The sequence below is a fragment of the Ischnura elegans genome, chromosome 9, assembly GCF_921293095.1.
Source record: "Ischnura elegans chromosome 9, ioIscEleg1.1, whole genome shotgun sequence".
In the NCBI taxonomy this organism is placed as follows: domain Eukaryota; kingdom Metazoa; phylum Arthropoda; class Insecta; order Odonata; family Coenagrionidae; genus Ischnura; species Ischnura elegans.
The window spans coordinates 58161455-58178259 of NC_060254.1; the positions used below are offsets into that span (position 1 = coordinate 58161455).

Sequence of the window (16805 nt, forward strand, 5' to 3'; positions counted from 1 at the left end):
GTCCCAAAGATCTTGGGTTCAAATCTCAGATGAAGCCTTTGGACTCCTGCAAAATTCCCACTGTGCAAGGTGGTCCAGGTTTTTATCTTTGAAAATTATCACCCAAGGGAGCACATTTCTGTAAACTTTTCAACCTGGTGGTCTTCCATAAAATTATTGCCTATGGTAATGAGTGGATTTTTATGTTGGTTTTGTAGTGCAGTTTCTATGAGGTGTTCATCTTAATCTATGGTTTATCTGTGGAGGCCTTATCAATGATTATGTGTAAGGATGAGTCGGTTTTTAAATTTTTTCAGTTCTGGGTACCAGTCCGGTTCTCTACCATCGGTTCTTGATTCTCCATTCCAAGGATGAACTCTTATCATCTGAATTATTGGCAAATTAAAATGAACAACCGCAATAAGTGAATGGAAATAATTTCACTAAAGATGTAAATTAGCAGGACGAAAAACTGACGAACCCTAAAATGTGCGAGTTAGTGAGCAACTCTCTAAAGAAAAAAAAAACATGGCAGCCATGCAATCAATCGGAAAGTAATGCATGCGTTAATTAATCTCTTTTCACTTTTTGGCCTTAAATACGCGGCAGACCAAATTCAAATCCTCGCGATCGTTCCGAGCTGGTTCCAAAGTACCGACTTTATGCGACCGGTTATCGATACCGGTTCCACACCCAAGAACCGGCAGTACCGAGAACCGGGTACCGGAACCAGCCCATCTCCAGTTATGTGTCTTGTTCCCATGTGTGCCTCATTCAGTTGTTTGTTGCAGGACATGGAAGTGGCGACGGCTGCCCTCCTGGCCACGTTGCACCTCACTCAGAGTGGAGTCGAAGCCTCGGAGGAGCCACCACCGGATGCCACGGGTGAGTTCATTCTCGGGACGCCATTACATTTTGAAAATTGATCGTCATCGATAAAGGCAATGTGCTCATTTGCCATTTTAATTTTATAAGTAATTGGGAAAGAGTTTTAAAAATAAAGAGGCCTGTTTATTTATGTTTTTTGATCTGTTGCTTACTTCACGAACTATTTGTGGTGAGCTTTCGATGATCTTAACTTTTTGGCAGATGATAAGTTTATGACATCGCTGATGTTTAGAGTACATTTCAAATATCTTAGCGACTGAGTGGTATGCTCAAGTTTGTTGGGGGTGAAGTCGAAAGACACAGGACTTCCTGACTTCCTTCCTCTGGGAAATAAAGTCACTTTCAGATCTCTGTGATGTATGCTTTGTAAGTTGGCTGTGTTGCCAAATGGGAAGATGGTTTGTGACTCAGTCTTTCATTTCTATGCTCTAACCAAAGAGGTTGTAAATATCCAGAGGGGGCGCCACTGCTTTTGAGCATGGAGTGAAGTGTGGCCATGGAGTGAGCATGGAGTGAATGGGGGTGCTTGGGTAGGACAAGCCAAGACACTTTGACCAAAACATTGACAATCCCATAAGGGTCAATGCTAACTATTTGGTGAAATTTTTGGTCATAACACATTAATACATTAAAATAAACTTTGGAACGCACAATGTAAACCTTCTTTTCTTACTTCATTGGAAGACTAAGTGAAGTTACGACTCAAATATCTTTTCCCACGGAAAAATTTCACCAATGTTACGTTCCACAACCAGCTCAGCTGAAAATGAAATTTTACAAGAGTGAACTAGTAATTTACCTTTGTTTAAACAGGTATTGAATTTTATTATAGCCAACAGAAAATAGCAATACAGTAATCAAGTATATTTTCAAGGCTAGCAGACCCTGTAGAGTTTATACATTAATAGAAGTATCACGAATGATGAGAAAAATCCTATGACAATCACCGGTGAAATACTAATGATTATGGTAGCATTTTTCTCTTAATTTAGTTAATTTTTTTTAACAAATCGTAGCCACCTCAAAATATCAGTCGGAGACTGATTCCAGAAACTGTCGAACTAAGATGGCAGAACTTTGACCACTCCAAAAACTTGGAAACAGCCTCCGAGTGTGCTTACAACCTCCTTGGCTCTGACAAAGTCATTGTAGAAAACATGGCAACGTCTGTCCCTCTCTCTCCCCATCTCACATCTTTAGTGTCGCAGGTCCTGCCTTCTGCTGTGATGCCTCTCAATACATTCCAAGCTTGCACGACTGGGCCAGTCACTAAGTATTTCGAAAAGATCATATTGGGTCACTGTTTCTTATTTATACCTCAATCTTGCTCATTTGTCTTACATGGTTTGTAGTTGTTATCTTGTGAGGCATTCTTACCCTCATTGAGTGGTTCTCTGTAAGAGTATAGGAGCCCAAACTCTAATGACATCACCAACTCATGGAAAGTGGGCAGCAACTTGCTTGTAGTTTCATTTTGAACTTTTAACCCGGCGGTAGTCGCGCCCATTTTCCGAACATGAACGGTCGCGTGGGGTGTCTCTGACACCCCAAGAGATTTTCTTCAGTTTCTTTCAAATAGTATATATTATTCTAAAATTTCACATACCGACGTATCCTTTGTTTATTTAGGAATGGCTATACTACATATTTCAAACCATAAATTCAACTTATATTTTTTTAAGAAAATATTTTTGAATACCCTATTTTCCAGTAGGCAGTCCCAGTTCCTCCGGAAAAATTGCCAATTTTTTTTGTTTCAGCCAAAGAACACAGTTGAAATGTTGAGATATAAATACATGGCATATACTTTTACAAACATCAATCACTGTATATCATCATATTTTCAGCGTCGACCTCTATTTGCCTTACGTAAATACTAATAAATGTACTAAATAATTTACTTATCGATTTCCCAAAATGTATTCTTGAGGAAAAATTTACGATGATATTACGGTCACTTATAGCTATTGAAATATTCCTGTTAAAAATTATATACAGCATTGGAAAGGTAAACTAACAAATATGTAGTCCTCAACAGAAGTTCAATTTCGCGCTACTGAAAAACTTTATTGAATCTAAAGAATGTAGAGAATAAATCATGTAAACTATTTATTTGCTTCTAATCACTTCTCAAAAATTTCAGCAAATGTGTAACACGTATTAGTTTCTAACACAGTTCACAGTATATATTTGTTATTATATCTGTTGGAAAAAAACACATCTTCCAACTTTTTTCTTTTTTTCTCCTCATCCTTTTCGCAGGCTCATTTTACGCATATTCCTCTATTTTTCAAGTCTCTACAGATCGTCTTCAATATCGATCTAATTTTACTGTATAGAAAAGTTAACGATCGAGTTATCTCACGAGGAAAACGTCTTTGCAATGTGATAGTGAATTGGAATACCTAGGTATAACAAATGCACTGATGTCAGCAGTGTTTGGCAAATGAAAGAAAATGGCCATGGACCATCTCCTGATGTTTCTGTTTGTATGATAGGTGCAGCCTATTTTGTCTAATGTGGCTAGACCTCCTTCTGTGCAGTTATAAAAGGTTAATAATTCCAGTTTTCTTTTATTATCTATTCGTCTTGGATTCATGGACAGAAATAGCTATGTGAATTGTTGGCCAAAGAATTACATTCTTTAACCATTTTACGACGCAGGAAACCAGAGCTTTTTTCTTCTTAAACCAAAATAAGCTGCTATTTTCTTCTTTCTTTTACATATACGACATTCAGTGCTAAATCTCTTTTATTTTTTGCGCACTGTTCCCACAACGGTCAAATTACTGCTTAGAATTTCATCTGCTTGCGGAATATTATTGAACCAGTAGTTCAAATTATGTTCCTCCCGTTTCTGTTTACAAAAGAAAACATTCGCTTTAACTCCACTTTTGGACAGTTATCTACAAAAGATGGACCCTCTGGTTGCCACCCTGAGTAGGTACATCTTCAAATACAATCGAATTTGCCAATGCAAAAATTTTGATTCTATATTTTGCGGGGTTGGAAGGTAAATATTGCCTATATGAACATCTTCTTTGAAATGGAATCAATTGTTCATCAGCTTTTTCTCATTGCCCAATTATATTATGTTGCCGTGTATTGCGAGCAAACATCTAAAATACATCTCTCCTTTGTGCTAATTTGCCACTTTTCATTTCCTCTACTCTAGCAGTCACGTTGTCGAAACGAAGAGATAAAGGGGAAAAGAGAAATATGTTATGGCTCATGGAGGAATATCATATTTCCACTCGTAATCCATTGTGTCCACTCAGTTTTATTTGCCCTTGCTAAAAGAAAAATACTATTCAGGAATTCGAAGTCTTTCCTGTCTGTTTCACTATTTATTTTACGAGAATAATTTTCAGTGACTTTCTCTACCTGAATATCAGTACAATTTTCAATTTTCTCTACCATTCTTTCAATCAACATAATACAGGCATCCCCCGAGTTACGTATGTCTCGACTTACGTAAATCCGTACTTACGTAAGCGATAACCGTATTTCAAATGATTACGTTAATTTTCGAATGCGAGCGCGAAGAAGTAGATATTCGCTCGTACAACCTATGGTAGAAAAAATATCGAATAGTTATAGAGTTTTTTACGTGCTAAAAATAACAAAGTGTCCCATTTTTGTCATTCCTCGAAGGAAATTTCATTAATTTCTGTAGAAAAATCGCTTATAAATCCCAAGTCAGCAATCAACGTGAAAATTTGCAGTTCTAGCGATGGATGTGGTGGCGTATGTGGTTGCGCTCATTCCTGTACGATACAACTTGTTATACAGCAATATCTGAAGCGCCAACGCAAAGGTTCGACTTACGTAAATTTCGACTTACGCATAGTCTGCCGGAACGCATCTCTTACGTAACTCGGGGGATGCCTGTACGAAAATAAACCATTCGTGTTTTGAATCCAATTTATTTTGCTAATAAGTCCACTTCTCTCAGTAACACTGCTACAAGTTTATGCTCTTATGTTTGGTCTTGATCCCTGCGTATTACACGTTGCAACTCCATACTTCCCAACGTACATAACTTCCCTTCCCTTTTACAAAAGTTCCTCATCTCTGCACTGTTGTTCAGTGTAAGTGTCATGCGCAGCTATATGACACCCATCTTCTTTTTCATCAGAATCAATCTTCTTCCCTCAGTGATTCATTCAAAAGACAAAGACTCTTTCTTATACTCTAGAGATAGCTGACATCTAGTATGAATTGAAAACGATGAATGTAAGTATTATAAGGCCAACCTTCACTGGTAAATTCACAGAAACATGAAAATGATGACTTTTTTGAATAACTACTGCACTGACGTAATTGAACGAAGTCTTCAAAAAATCACTTCTAAAAAATCGCATTTCCTACAAAAGTTGGCGTCAGAAACAAATAATTCCTCATCCAAATTTTCAATCAAAATTCAAAGTATATTAGCTTTTTACTTTTTTTATAAAGACTGCAGGAATCCATAGTGTACTGAATGAACGTGCTGTTAGTATTACATGATCGATTTTTTGTGGCTCACTTAGAGAAAAACCACTGTAACATTATAATAAATTACTAACTTTCTATTTGTTTACATAAATTTAGTAAAAAAATATACCAATAAATAAATATTTATTGATGTAAACGTAAAAAGACAACTTTCATGGTCAGTTTCTGAAAAGTAGCTATCAAATGTGATGAAAATGGATGAAAAACATTGAAGGTACTTGGCAGAAAACCGTAACGAGAACGGTCGCGTGGGGTGTCTGGCGCACCCCACTCTGCAGAGCTTTGACAAAAGTAATTTTTCTTAAAAACTTGCATTGATTTTATAATAATCTTTTAGAAGTATCTTCAGAAAGCTTAAAAAATCAGCTAGAGGAGGTTACAGGTCATTGCAGTCACAATTGCAAGAAAAAATAGCGCTTATATGAGGCTGGGGTGTCTGGGACACCCCACGCGACCACTGCCGGGTTAAGAGAATGGCTGCATGAGAAGGATTTTTTTGTCCTAACCTAACTTTCCCTTCCATCTATTTAATTCTTGCACTGACAATGAGTTGGGATTTTGGGTCTTGCACATAAGGTGATTTTGCCATGAACTCGTACTTGGAGTATTGCTGCTTCTTTACTACTCCAAGGCCTTGTGAATGGACCTCTGTTATGTTATTTACTCTCTTCTAAGTGATTCCTTCTCTCAATGAAAGGTCATCCCTGAATGAGTAAAAGCACCAGAACCCTAATGACGTCACAGAGTCATAAAGAGTGGGTGGCAACTTAAATAAACTTTCACATATTATACTTACAAGTGAATGACTCTCTGGAATATTTTTTGTCATAATAAAAGGAATTTGAATTCGGACCTTTAAATGTTTGTGTGTGTTCTGTGCTAAAAATTTAATACAATTTGCTTTACCTACCATTTTATTTCTCTAGGCGTGGAGCAAGAGGTCAAGGAGGAGGTGGTTGAAGCACAAGAAATGACAGAAGAAGCTGAGGTGGTGCTGGAGGAGAAGCCTCAGGAGCAAATTGTTCAAGGGTGCAGCTATGCAGCACTAGTAAGGTAACCACCATTGATACTTAATGCACCAATGGTTTATATTTTAAAAGTGAAATTATATTAGATTTGTTTAGCTCCTGGTGTTTGCGCAATCCAGCCCGTGGTGGCTCAGAAGATGTGCGTGTGGGGACGTGTGCCCCGGGTTATGATAATTAAAGGGCGAGGACACCTTTGATGGAATTTGCTTTATTTCACGTGCGACTTACAGGGAAGCGCACGCTGAAACTCCGCGTCCACACGCTCCCGGCTTTCATCAAAACACTGAATGACACCCACACCGTCGGAAAGGGCATCGATGTTAGGGTCTGAGGGTTACTGACCCTCGAGTAACGGCACTGCCCTCACTCCAAAAGGGTGTGAGTCGAGTCCCCTTGGCGGAGACCATGAGAAAGGGGGCGAATGGGTCTCGGCTGGTCCTTGGAACACCCATAGGGCAACGACACTCGCCGAAGGGGAGGGGGGGAAATACCCAACACCTGGTTTGGCTTTCTTTCTATTTACCATGATTTTCAGTTATCTCATCTAATATGCCTTTGTAGAGTCTCAAGAATAGTATTCTCCTGCTTTAACCCTTTCCCTACTAATGAAGAAAATATGTGGCAGGACGTTTCTTGACCCGGGAGGTGAAAACCACAAATTTTCGTCTGAGATTTTTCTGCGTAAGCACTCAAATGCTGAAAATATACATTTCCTTGCTCTCTCCCTTTTGTGACGGTAATGGTTTCGCGAAGTATTAGTTAAGGGACCCAACAAAGCGGTAGGCCGTACCCTCGAAATCCTGGAGCAGGTACCTGGACCCCTTATCTTATATTACCCCTCTTTTTGGTGAAGGACCGAGAGGTCATTCAATTGTTCATTCAGTCAGTTTTCGAAATAAATATTTGTTCCTTCCTCAAAAAATATAAACTGAGAATTGAATTACATATTTGTCTTTTGAGCAGCGTTAACAATTTTTAAATGAAATTCTACGATAAATATTAATTTATATCTCGTTTTCAGTATAAACATCAACATGGAAATTGTTGCTGCATTAAATGCGTTATTATTGACGGTAGAGCTTCATTCAAAATTTGACAATTCTCAGAATAAAACGAGGAATTCAATTAGAAGTCTGCAATTTAACTTCAAGCAACAATTATTGGTATAGCTAATTCATATAAAGAAAGCATGATTGCCGCTGGTAGGGTTATAAACCCCGAAAGGAGGGAGCCCAACTACCCTTGGAGTCTTAGATAATGTCTTAGATAATCTTGGAGTCTTAGTCCCTGCTAGGAAGGGTCGAAAAAGGTTGAGGCTGAGAGTGCGTGATAATCAGCGAGACCCTTCTAAACGAATATCCTGCAAAAATGCTCCGTACAGAGGGGATGGAAGAGTCTCTTGGGGCTCAGTACAGCAGTTATGCTAAGGTGAGAACTCCAATTTCTCGAAAGGGTTAAATTCGATCAATGCTCCGAGACTTCAGTCAACTATGAAATATAAAGTCTTGGTGATATAATTCAGTCTACAACATGTACTGTAGTGAAACTCACAATAATTTCCATGGGGAAAAATTTCGTTGCTTTTTTTTCCCATGGAAATTAGTTTTAGGAATTGGGTGATCCTGAGTGCGGCTTTGGTAACTTGTGAAAAGTTCTCATTTGTTTGTTAATGCATTTTTTATGGGCTCCATTTGCAGGGAAAATGAACTTCTGAAGCAGCAGCTGCGTAAATATGTGTCTGCCGTCCAAATGCTGCGTAGGGAGGGAAGGGGGAGTGAAAGCGAGGCGCAGAGGCCGGATAGTGAGGCATTTCGTGAAGCGAGGGAGTATGAGCAGAAACTGGTCCAGGTGAGTAGAGGATGGACAGACTAATATATTGTGAATACATTCACACCATATTCAACACCAATTCTCCAACACGATGAACCTCTGAAGGTTTACCAATGTCTTTGGTGATTAATCCAACATTTAACTGTAGTTTTCTGTTTGAGAAAAATAAATGGGTGTTTGTTTGCCACCTGCAACAGCCGTTACAGAGCTAGCTCTCAATTTGTTTGTATTGATTGGATATTTTTGGTAAATATTTTTTTGTCCATTTTTTTTCATTTATTCTTAATATTGTGGTGCATTAATCCTTATGATGACAATACTTTTGTAAATATATGCTCTAAGGTACTTTGCCCCTTCAGTGAAATAACTTATATCATTCTACTATCTATTCTACTCCCAGATAATGTTTATTTCTTAAGGATTGCTCATATTGGATGTAATGTAATTCTGCATTAGTGATAGGATATTGTTTGTGAATAAAGTAAAATCTTCTTGTTTTGTGCACAAGGTAAAGCTGTTTAAGGCCTATCTTTTAACAGGTCATTAGGGCTGAGACTGAGAACCAGATGACAGAGAGGGAATTTTTTGTCAGAAACGTCAGCCTACAGTAGCCATAGTAAAATGTAAAACTTCCGGCTTCAGTTTGTGTAAATTCATGATGGTATTAGGAAAAGGTACTCTTTGTCAATTTCTATATTTGTAAGCTTTGTAATCAGAGTGGTAATTAACAAAGTTTTATCTTTTATTTGTTTTACATTTTAATTCGGAAGTTTTACATTTTATTATGGCTAATGTAGGCTGACGTTTTGACTAGAAATTCCCTCACTGTCATCCCGGCTTAGTCTCAGCCCTAATGTGTCGAAAGATAGGCCTTCAACAGCCTTGCCTTGTGCCAAACCCAAGAAGATAAAAGATAAAACTTTGTCAATTACCACGCTGATTACAAAGTTCACAATTGTAGAAATTGATTAAACGTGTCTACAATAGCCTCACCCACTGCCAGACCTGAGAAGATATTGCAAATTATTTTATTCTTGAGGAAATTCTTAGGTCTTTTAGTACATGAAAAGATTGTGATACTGAGTATTGGCTTATAGGTTGCGGAGATGCACGGCGAGCTGATGGAGTTTAACGATCGGCTGCAGAGGACGCTGCGTATGCGGGAGAGCCAGCTGGCTAGGCTGTTGACGATACGCCACTTGCACGGTGACTCAGATGGGGATGAGAGCGTTCTTGAAGGCGAGCTGTTGTCCACGGGTGTCTGGGTGCCATCGGCCTTCCTCACAGGGGGTGGCACGGACCTACATCACGTTTATCAGGTGTGTGATCCAATCCAAGCACAGTACACCCTTACTTATCAAAATTAATAAATTCTGGAAGACTGATTGTAAAGCAAAGTCCATTTCATGTTGAATCAGCATTATTTTCGGATGAGGAATCTGTATCAAGAGCACATGTTAGTGTTAATGTTGCTGTGTTATAAAATATGTTTCATTTACTAATAAGGAGTATGGTTAAATAATTTATAGTATTTTATGAGCACAAATAAAATTGGTATAATTTGAAATTTTAACATGTTCGCAGGAAACGTGAAATTTACAGTTTTTTACATGTGGGCATCAATTTTCATAAAAATGAAATCAATTATCCCAAGCATCCACTGGGAAAACTCTGATCTTACAATGCTGGCGACTAGAAGCGCAGTCCGTAGTACCTGTTACCATACAATGGCTTTCCCCTTCTCTTACCTTTAGGGTAGAATGTTCCTTGCAATTTCCAATAGGCTCACAACTGGCCTAACTGCATGTTTCCATGTAACACATTCCGCGACCACCCTCATGCCTCCTATGAAAGGGGTGGTGGTTGTGGTGGGGTTGCATATTCTTTATTTTATGTCAAAATTTTGTGTTACTATTGAATAAAATTCATAAAATTACCTACAAACAAGGGGGGACCCAAAAATAACCACACGGAAATCGCTGTGCCTGTCACTCTTATAGTTGGGATTCTCTCATTAAATTGGTATTGATTCACCTTTTTTGAGTCAGCTTGATAAACAGCATGATTTTTTATGGTTGTAGCAAGGCCCTGTGACAGTTCTTGTTCAAAGAATTTTTTGACCTCTTCAATTTTGGAAATGGCTCTTATTCGAGAGCAGTTTGCAGCGATCAAATTTTGTTTTCTTCTGGGTAATAGTGTGTCGGATAGGTTGTTTACAGTTTACAAAGTACACTTTTTGAGAAGGGCTCAAGTGTAGAAGTGGTATTTGTGATTCAAATACAGCAACATGTCGATTGAAGTCAGTCAGGAATCTAATTACCTACTCTCAGTTTCTTGAATTGATGGTTCATCAGTTATTGATTTATATTTTCTTGATCAGGTTAATATTATATTGTAGTCTTCTACAATGTCTAGCATCAGCATCCATCTTCCAAGTACATATGCGTTGCATCAGTTTACTTTTCATGACAGCAGTTTTGTCCCCTGTCCTGGAGACCTTTTCAAGTCGAGTTGATTGTCATTGCATTCTGACTGATGTACATATATATCTGTGCGCACTAGTGGCTGGCTGATTGCTTAATATTCTTTGGGCGGCTTTGTACTGAAGGTGGTACTTCAGCATGACTCTAGATGGAATAGTGTCAGAATCTGCAATAATGGAGAAAAGCCAAAGAGGAGAAAAATTTAAGTTTTGGCATTTTAAATTTCAATTTTGAATATACACTCTTGTTAAGATTATTCATGTGTGGGACATTGTTCATTTTTGCTCCTAACGAAACATTTCCTTGTGATTCTTTCAGGTGTATGTTCGAGTTGGGAGTGATGAGTGGAACATATACCGACGATATTCGCAGTTCCACGCCCTCAACAGAGCCTTGCGCAGACAGCTGCGGGAACGAGGGAATGCCTCCCACGGGAATGACAGAGGTCAGAAAAGTCACAGACATGATTTCTTTATTCCTTTTGCTACATTTTATGAGTGTTTATAATCCTTTTTTGTATTCACACATTTTGTGCCATTGTGCAGTGTAGTGTAAGGGTTGAACTGAAATTGTGCATAATTCCCTACTATTTTACCCTATTCATACCAGGGGGTAGTAAAAAAATACCAGAATAGCGCTTCAATATTCTCTCAAACCCTGAATTACATTCCTGAAAAGAATATGATGGATGGAACGGAAATTAAAACAAAAAATTCCTTATTTAGCCACTATTTCAAAATTGTGCGAACAATCCACAGGGAGAAAGTAATATGCTTTCACCGTAATGGTCTCGACTCCACCTCGGTAGTTTGACTCACTAAAGCACTTGACCAGAAATCATGAGATCCAGGTTTGAATTCCGTCCAAGGAGAATAATTTTTTCTTTGTGGATTTTTTGCGGAATCTGTGCACTGTGATGACCATGGGCATACCCAGCGAGGGGCAGGAGGGGGCAGCTGCCCCCCCTCTTAGAAGCAAAAATCGAAAATGTCTTTAAGGAAAATAATAAATAAAAATTTAAAAACTAATAAAGAGTTGTTACAGTTTCCTTAAAATATTGATTTCATTCACCTTTTCCATGCTTAAATCTTACCTACAACTTGAACAATTATGGCTTGCCCCCCCACCTAGTTTTGATCCTGGGCAGGCCCTTGCAGGTGACTTCATAAAGTTTTCACTGTGGCTAGTCCAGATATACTTAAATTATGATAAACTCGCTCATAAATTTAATACATTAGATTCACAAGTTGCCACCCACTTTTCATGAGTTGGTGATGCCATTACAATTTTGGTTCTTCTACTTGATTGGAGTTCCATGGAAGCTCAAAACCCTTGGCATGTGTTCTCAACATGATCAACTTATCTGCCTAAGCGTTAAAACTATAGATTTTTTAGCCTGGTATGGCTCAAGAAGTAGATGTCACATTGAAAAACAGAAAAATACAGGCCACCATGTCTTTGAACTGTATTTTTGTGTGTGCCTCAATGGATTAGTGGCTTAGGTTAAACAATGTAGGGTTTACCTGTGGTACCTTGTTTGGGTTGGGTTTCTCATAACTCAGGCAGTAAATATCTGAGGGGCCAATATTCCACAGACCAGACTCTAGGCAAGGAAATTGCTTTTGGGAGGACTTTGGTGGGTTACCTGTACTGGTTATTTATTTCAGTTCCCATGCATCAGAAAACCGTGTATTTCATTTAATATACTATTAATTTTATTTGAACAATGCTGAAATTTATTGTCATCATTGCTTTTTACCAAAACTCTCATCATTACATATTATGCCTTCATCTTCGTAGGTGTTTTTTTCCTAAATCCACCTGGTTTTTTTAAATGAAAAAAAATAATTAATTGTGACATTAGGGCCTTAGCAGCTGTGCTTAATATTATACATCCCATTTTGAGCTAATGTTGGGCCTGATTTCAGTCCTAAGCTTTTAATAGTTGGTTGAAAGTTAGAGGATAATAGCCCCTGGGTTAGTTGTCTCGTAAGTGGATATATGGCGGGCTGTGTCCTCAATAACTTATGAGTTAGCAGCTGAATGAGGATTTTTTTATTGTTGTAACTGATCTTTCCATTCCATTCAACTTATTCTTTTGAGGAATTATGATTTGGAGTTTGAGTGAACATTGTTGGACTATTCTGGTATTTTTTGCTACCCCCTGGTATGCATTGGGGAAAATAGTTTTGAAGAAATGCGAAGGAAAGTGTGCTGTAAAGCAAAATCCTTAAATGTGTGTTAACGGATGTTTGAATGTTTCAGGTGGCAGTGGGGAGGACGCGGAGAGTTCATGGCCTCGATTTCCACCAAAGCGCATTGTTGGCAACCGAGACGCCTCATTTGTGGAGGAGCGTCGTCGTGCCCTTCAGGCATTCCTTCAGCACCTCATGGTGCACATAATGCACCATGAAAGGGCCCTCAGGGCTCCATCTGGCACACTGCCCACCAAAGAAGACCTCGTGAAGGCTGTGCCGTTTTTTGGGTAACTATCCCTTGATGATGTTTCTTGAAATCTAATGATAGGTTTGGCACAGCTCTTCACACAATTCTCGTATCAGCTGATCTTTTAACACCAACATTATGCTTCTTCTTTACATCCTTCATCACCAGCTCTATGTACAGTGAAACCTCGATATAACGACACCCCACGGTGCACTAATAAACACTCGCTATAGCGAATTGTCGCTTTACCGGAGGTGGAGCAAATGATAGCCAATATACCTGTTGCGAACAGATATACAGGAACAGGAGTGGTGCGGCGACAGATAAACATCTATCCGATAAACGTAAGCATAAATCCAGACGAAAGGCGATGTTTTTTTGCATCACTAAATTTCCTCACTCAAATAACGACTAACTATTCAAACAATTTATAAGCGCCGCACTGAATAAAAATCATGCAAAGCATTGTTTCGTCATCATTATATTTATCGAATGACAGTTTACCACATAAATTTGAGACTGAGCACTCCATTAACTTCATTTCTAACAGATCGCCAGCAATTACAGAGGTTAAGGAGTCTTGATGAAAGTCTTCCGGCGGTGAAACCCTCGCTATGGCGAGAGCCAACACCGAAAGGGTCTCGTAAAAACGAATTTTTTAACACGCTTATTATAGGGTCAATTGACGGTGCATCGGCTATCTCTCGTAATAGCGGGGGTGTCGCTATAGCCCGTACTCGCTTTAACGAGGTTCCACTGTATCTCATTCAAACCTACCCAAGAGGACAGAATTTTACAAATAAAGTCATTTTGGGGACTTAATCGCCAGTACATCTGATAGACAGGGTATTCTTAACCAAGGATGTGTTGGCTCAAGCCTCTCATAGAGCAAGATTTTACTGTATTTTTCTTTACATTTTTTCATATGTGTATGTAGTTCCTGAAGAAGGATCAAGTATTTATTTATTTCAATATTGCCTTTCTAGTGCTTTCTCAATCTTATTGTGGTTTTTTTGATTTCCTAAAAAATTGTGGCCAAACCTTTTGGAAATTTCACATTGTATTGTAATTTTGAAGATGCTCCTATCAAAAAGCAATTTCATTAGTTATCAGGACTTCCCGTCCTATTGAGTAATTTTGCTGCGAAATCCCAAATAATTGATGAAGTAACTGTTATGTGTATGAGGAGGAAACTAGGGTCTTGCATAGGTGAATTTTGTCCTCACAAGATGGTGTATGCTACCTAATTTCATTGTTTTATCTTTTAAAAGGAATGGGAAAAGGTTGCATAAGGCATGGAAAATCTGGAGAAGTCTGGGTATTTGAAAATTCAGATTTTAGAACAGCCTCTCCTCATTCACCTCTCTCACTCCATCCAACTATTGAACAGGGTTCATTCTGAACAGGGAAGAATAGACCTTATTTTTTCAGCGATAGTAAAGTTTTGGCTCAATGTTTTTGTATTATATGTATTTTATAAATTTTATAGCTCTGAGGAGACTTGTATAAAATTGCAAAATGTTGTTTCTTTTAGAACTAACTTAAAAAATATAATTAAAAAGCTATTGTTTGGAGAAATTAATGTTTAGGCATTTTAGAATCTTATATCAAGGTAAAAGAACTATCTACATATGTGTAGGTAAATAGTTATATATGTATTGATTAGTTATTAGGTATTTTTTGTTAATGCATATCACGTGGTATGTAATGAGGAATAATTTGAAGTGAGTAATCAAATGTGAGAGTGTAGCAAGAACAATTCTGCTTGTTACAGGGAGAACTTTGAGCAGGCTGGAAGCAGTCACAACTCCGGTCAAATATCAACTACTGAAACATCCTGCCCTCGTTACACTGGACTTTAAATGACATCTTAACTAAAGGGCCTGTGTAACTAATTATTAATTAGACTGAAGAGTTGATGTATGCAGAAAAAATGAACCATTCTTGGTGAGTATTGACACTTGTTAATTTCTTCCAGTTCATGAAATCAGTCTTTTCCTTGATACATTTAAGGTGTAAGCACACCTGATTTTATTGCTGTTTGAGACTTGGTTTTACTGTTTTGGTGCAGCATAAATCTGGAAAATTAATGTCTTCAAGGATGGGAAAAAATGGAAGGCTCACCAAATGTCTTCGTTGTTTAATTCCTGCCCTGACTCAATCTTTTTTCAATGCTTGTCATTCTTATCACAAAGAAATCAAGTAGTTTCCAATGTCAAAAAATAAAAAATCTAAAATTATGACCTGGGTGTCATGCATTAAAGCATAGCTTGACCTGACAGTGCTGTGATTTGCAAAACTAGGGTTTAATAACAATTTTTATTGTATGTTTATAGATGTGTACATTATTTTGCTAGGTTTTAATCCATAGCCTTCATTTTTCAGTACATGAAAAGTTTTGGAACTGGTTATTGCAAAAGTTATTTCGATATCAAATCTTTTTGGCTTTGGTTCTGATTCTATGCTCAAAAACTAGGGGACTGAGAATCTAACTGACTGATCCCTAATGTAAACTACACCACATTCACTCTCACGACATTGAGCCCAGAAAATAGCCTAGAGCTGACCTTCAGAATGCCATCAGCATTGCAGGGTTTTACTTGATTGGGAACTCAAGCTGCCTATGTTAAAAATGAATTAAAATTCTTTGTTATACATCTCTAATTACTACGTGTTATTTCTGTGTTTCATGCGCCCTTTCGTCTGCCATTCAAGAGAGATCAGTCATCTATGAAAACCAGCATACCCTCAATTGCCAAGCAGTTTAATAGTGGTTCAACTGTTAGTTACTCATCTATATTTTATTCATTTTAATTGTTGAAATTTCTTTATTCTTTATACTTTGTTGGTCCCTTAAAGACATGAAAAAAGGAATGAGAGCATCATATGTGATGTTTTTGCTGTAGAGAATTGTAAATGGCTTCTACCTCAGTTACGTGATCTGACATATGATTAAGTACCAACTGCATTCCGTACCAAATATGTTGAACTTTAATTAATTTTTTCCTTATGAGTTTGTTAATATTTTGGAGAGAGTGTGAATAATGGTTGTTGTATAAATTTTAAATGTAAATATATAAATATATACATAAATATATTTTTAGCATAATAGATGCATATGTTAGGCATTCCATTTATAGCTTAATGCATTTAACAAGGGATGCAATTGATGCATTCATTCTCATGAATTATCTGTATTATTTATTGTAATAAAGTGCATAAAATGTTGGCCCATATTACTCACCAGTGTTATTTTCTGCTACGTACTTGCATTGGGTATGCTAGGCATAGTACATACTGGACTACCTAATACATATTGACATTTAAGGATGGAAGGAAAAGATACAATCAATAAAAATGATCACCATGTTTATTTTCAACTGAATATAATGAAAAAATAAGAAAATACAGAAATTACAGTATTCTTGTGCATTAAAATGCATATTCATTTCAGACTCCACATAAAAACATTCCGCATAATATGTGGTGGAACTGGTAATGAAACCCAGTTCTGTATACATACATAGCTGTCTTTTGAGTTCCTGGTTCTGCTTTATATGGCATCAAGGTTTTATAGCGACTCTGTTGTCCAATCCTCCTTTCAAGTTTCTCTATGCCGTGTCTTTGGCTATCTCCCTTCTCCTTGAGTTAGGTG

The 16805-nt window shown here is 37.7% G+C and overlaps 1 protein-coding gene across 3 annotated transcripts in view; it reads left to right on the forward strand.

Annotated features, from left to right (window-relative positions):
* Positions 1-16386, forward strand: part of LOC124165116 (sorting nexin-29) — a 36948-nt gene extending 20562 nt beyond the window's left edge. For all 3 annotated transcript variants that reach the window (XM_046542416.1, XM_046542415.1, XM_046542417.1), the window contains exons 9-16: positions 771-864; positions 6291-6417; positions 8090-8240; positions 9320-9541; positions 11024-11150; positions 12971-13190; positions 14925-15097; positions 15866-16386. In XM_046542416.1, the coding sequence (XP_046398372.1) occupies positions 771-864; positions 6291-6417; positions 8090-8240; positions 9320-9541; positions 11024-11150; positions 12971-13190; positions 14925-15012 (1029 nt within the window). In that variant the 3' untranslated portion in view covers positions 15013-15097; positions 15866-16386. The remainder of the gene's footprint in view (positions 1-770; positions 865-6290; positions 6418-8089; positions 8241-9319; positions 9542-11023; positions 11151-12970; positions 13191-14924; positions 15098-15865) is intronic.
* Positions 16387-16805: the final 419 nt, after the last annotated feature.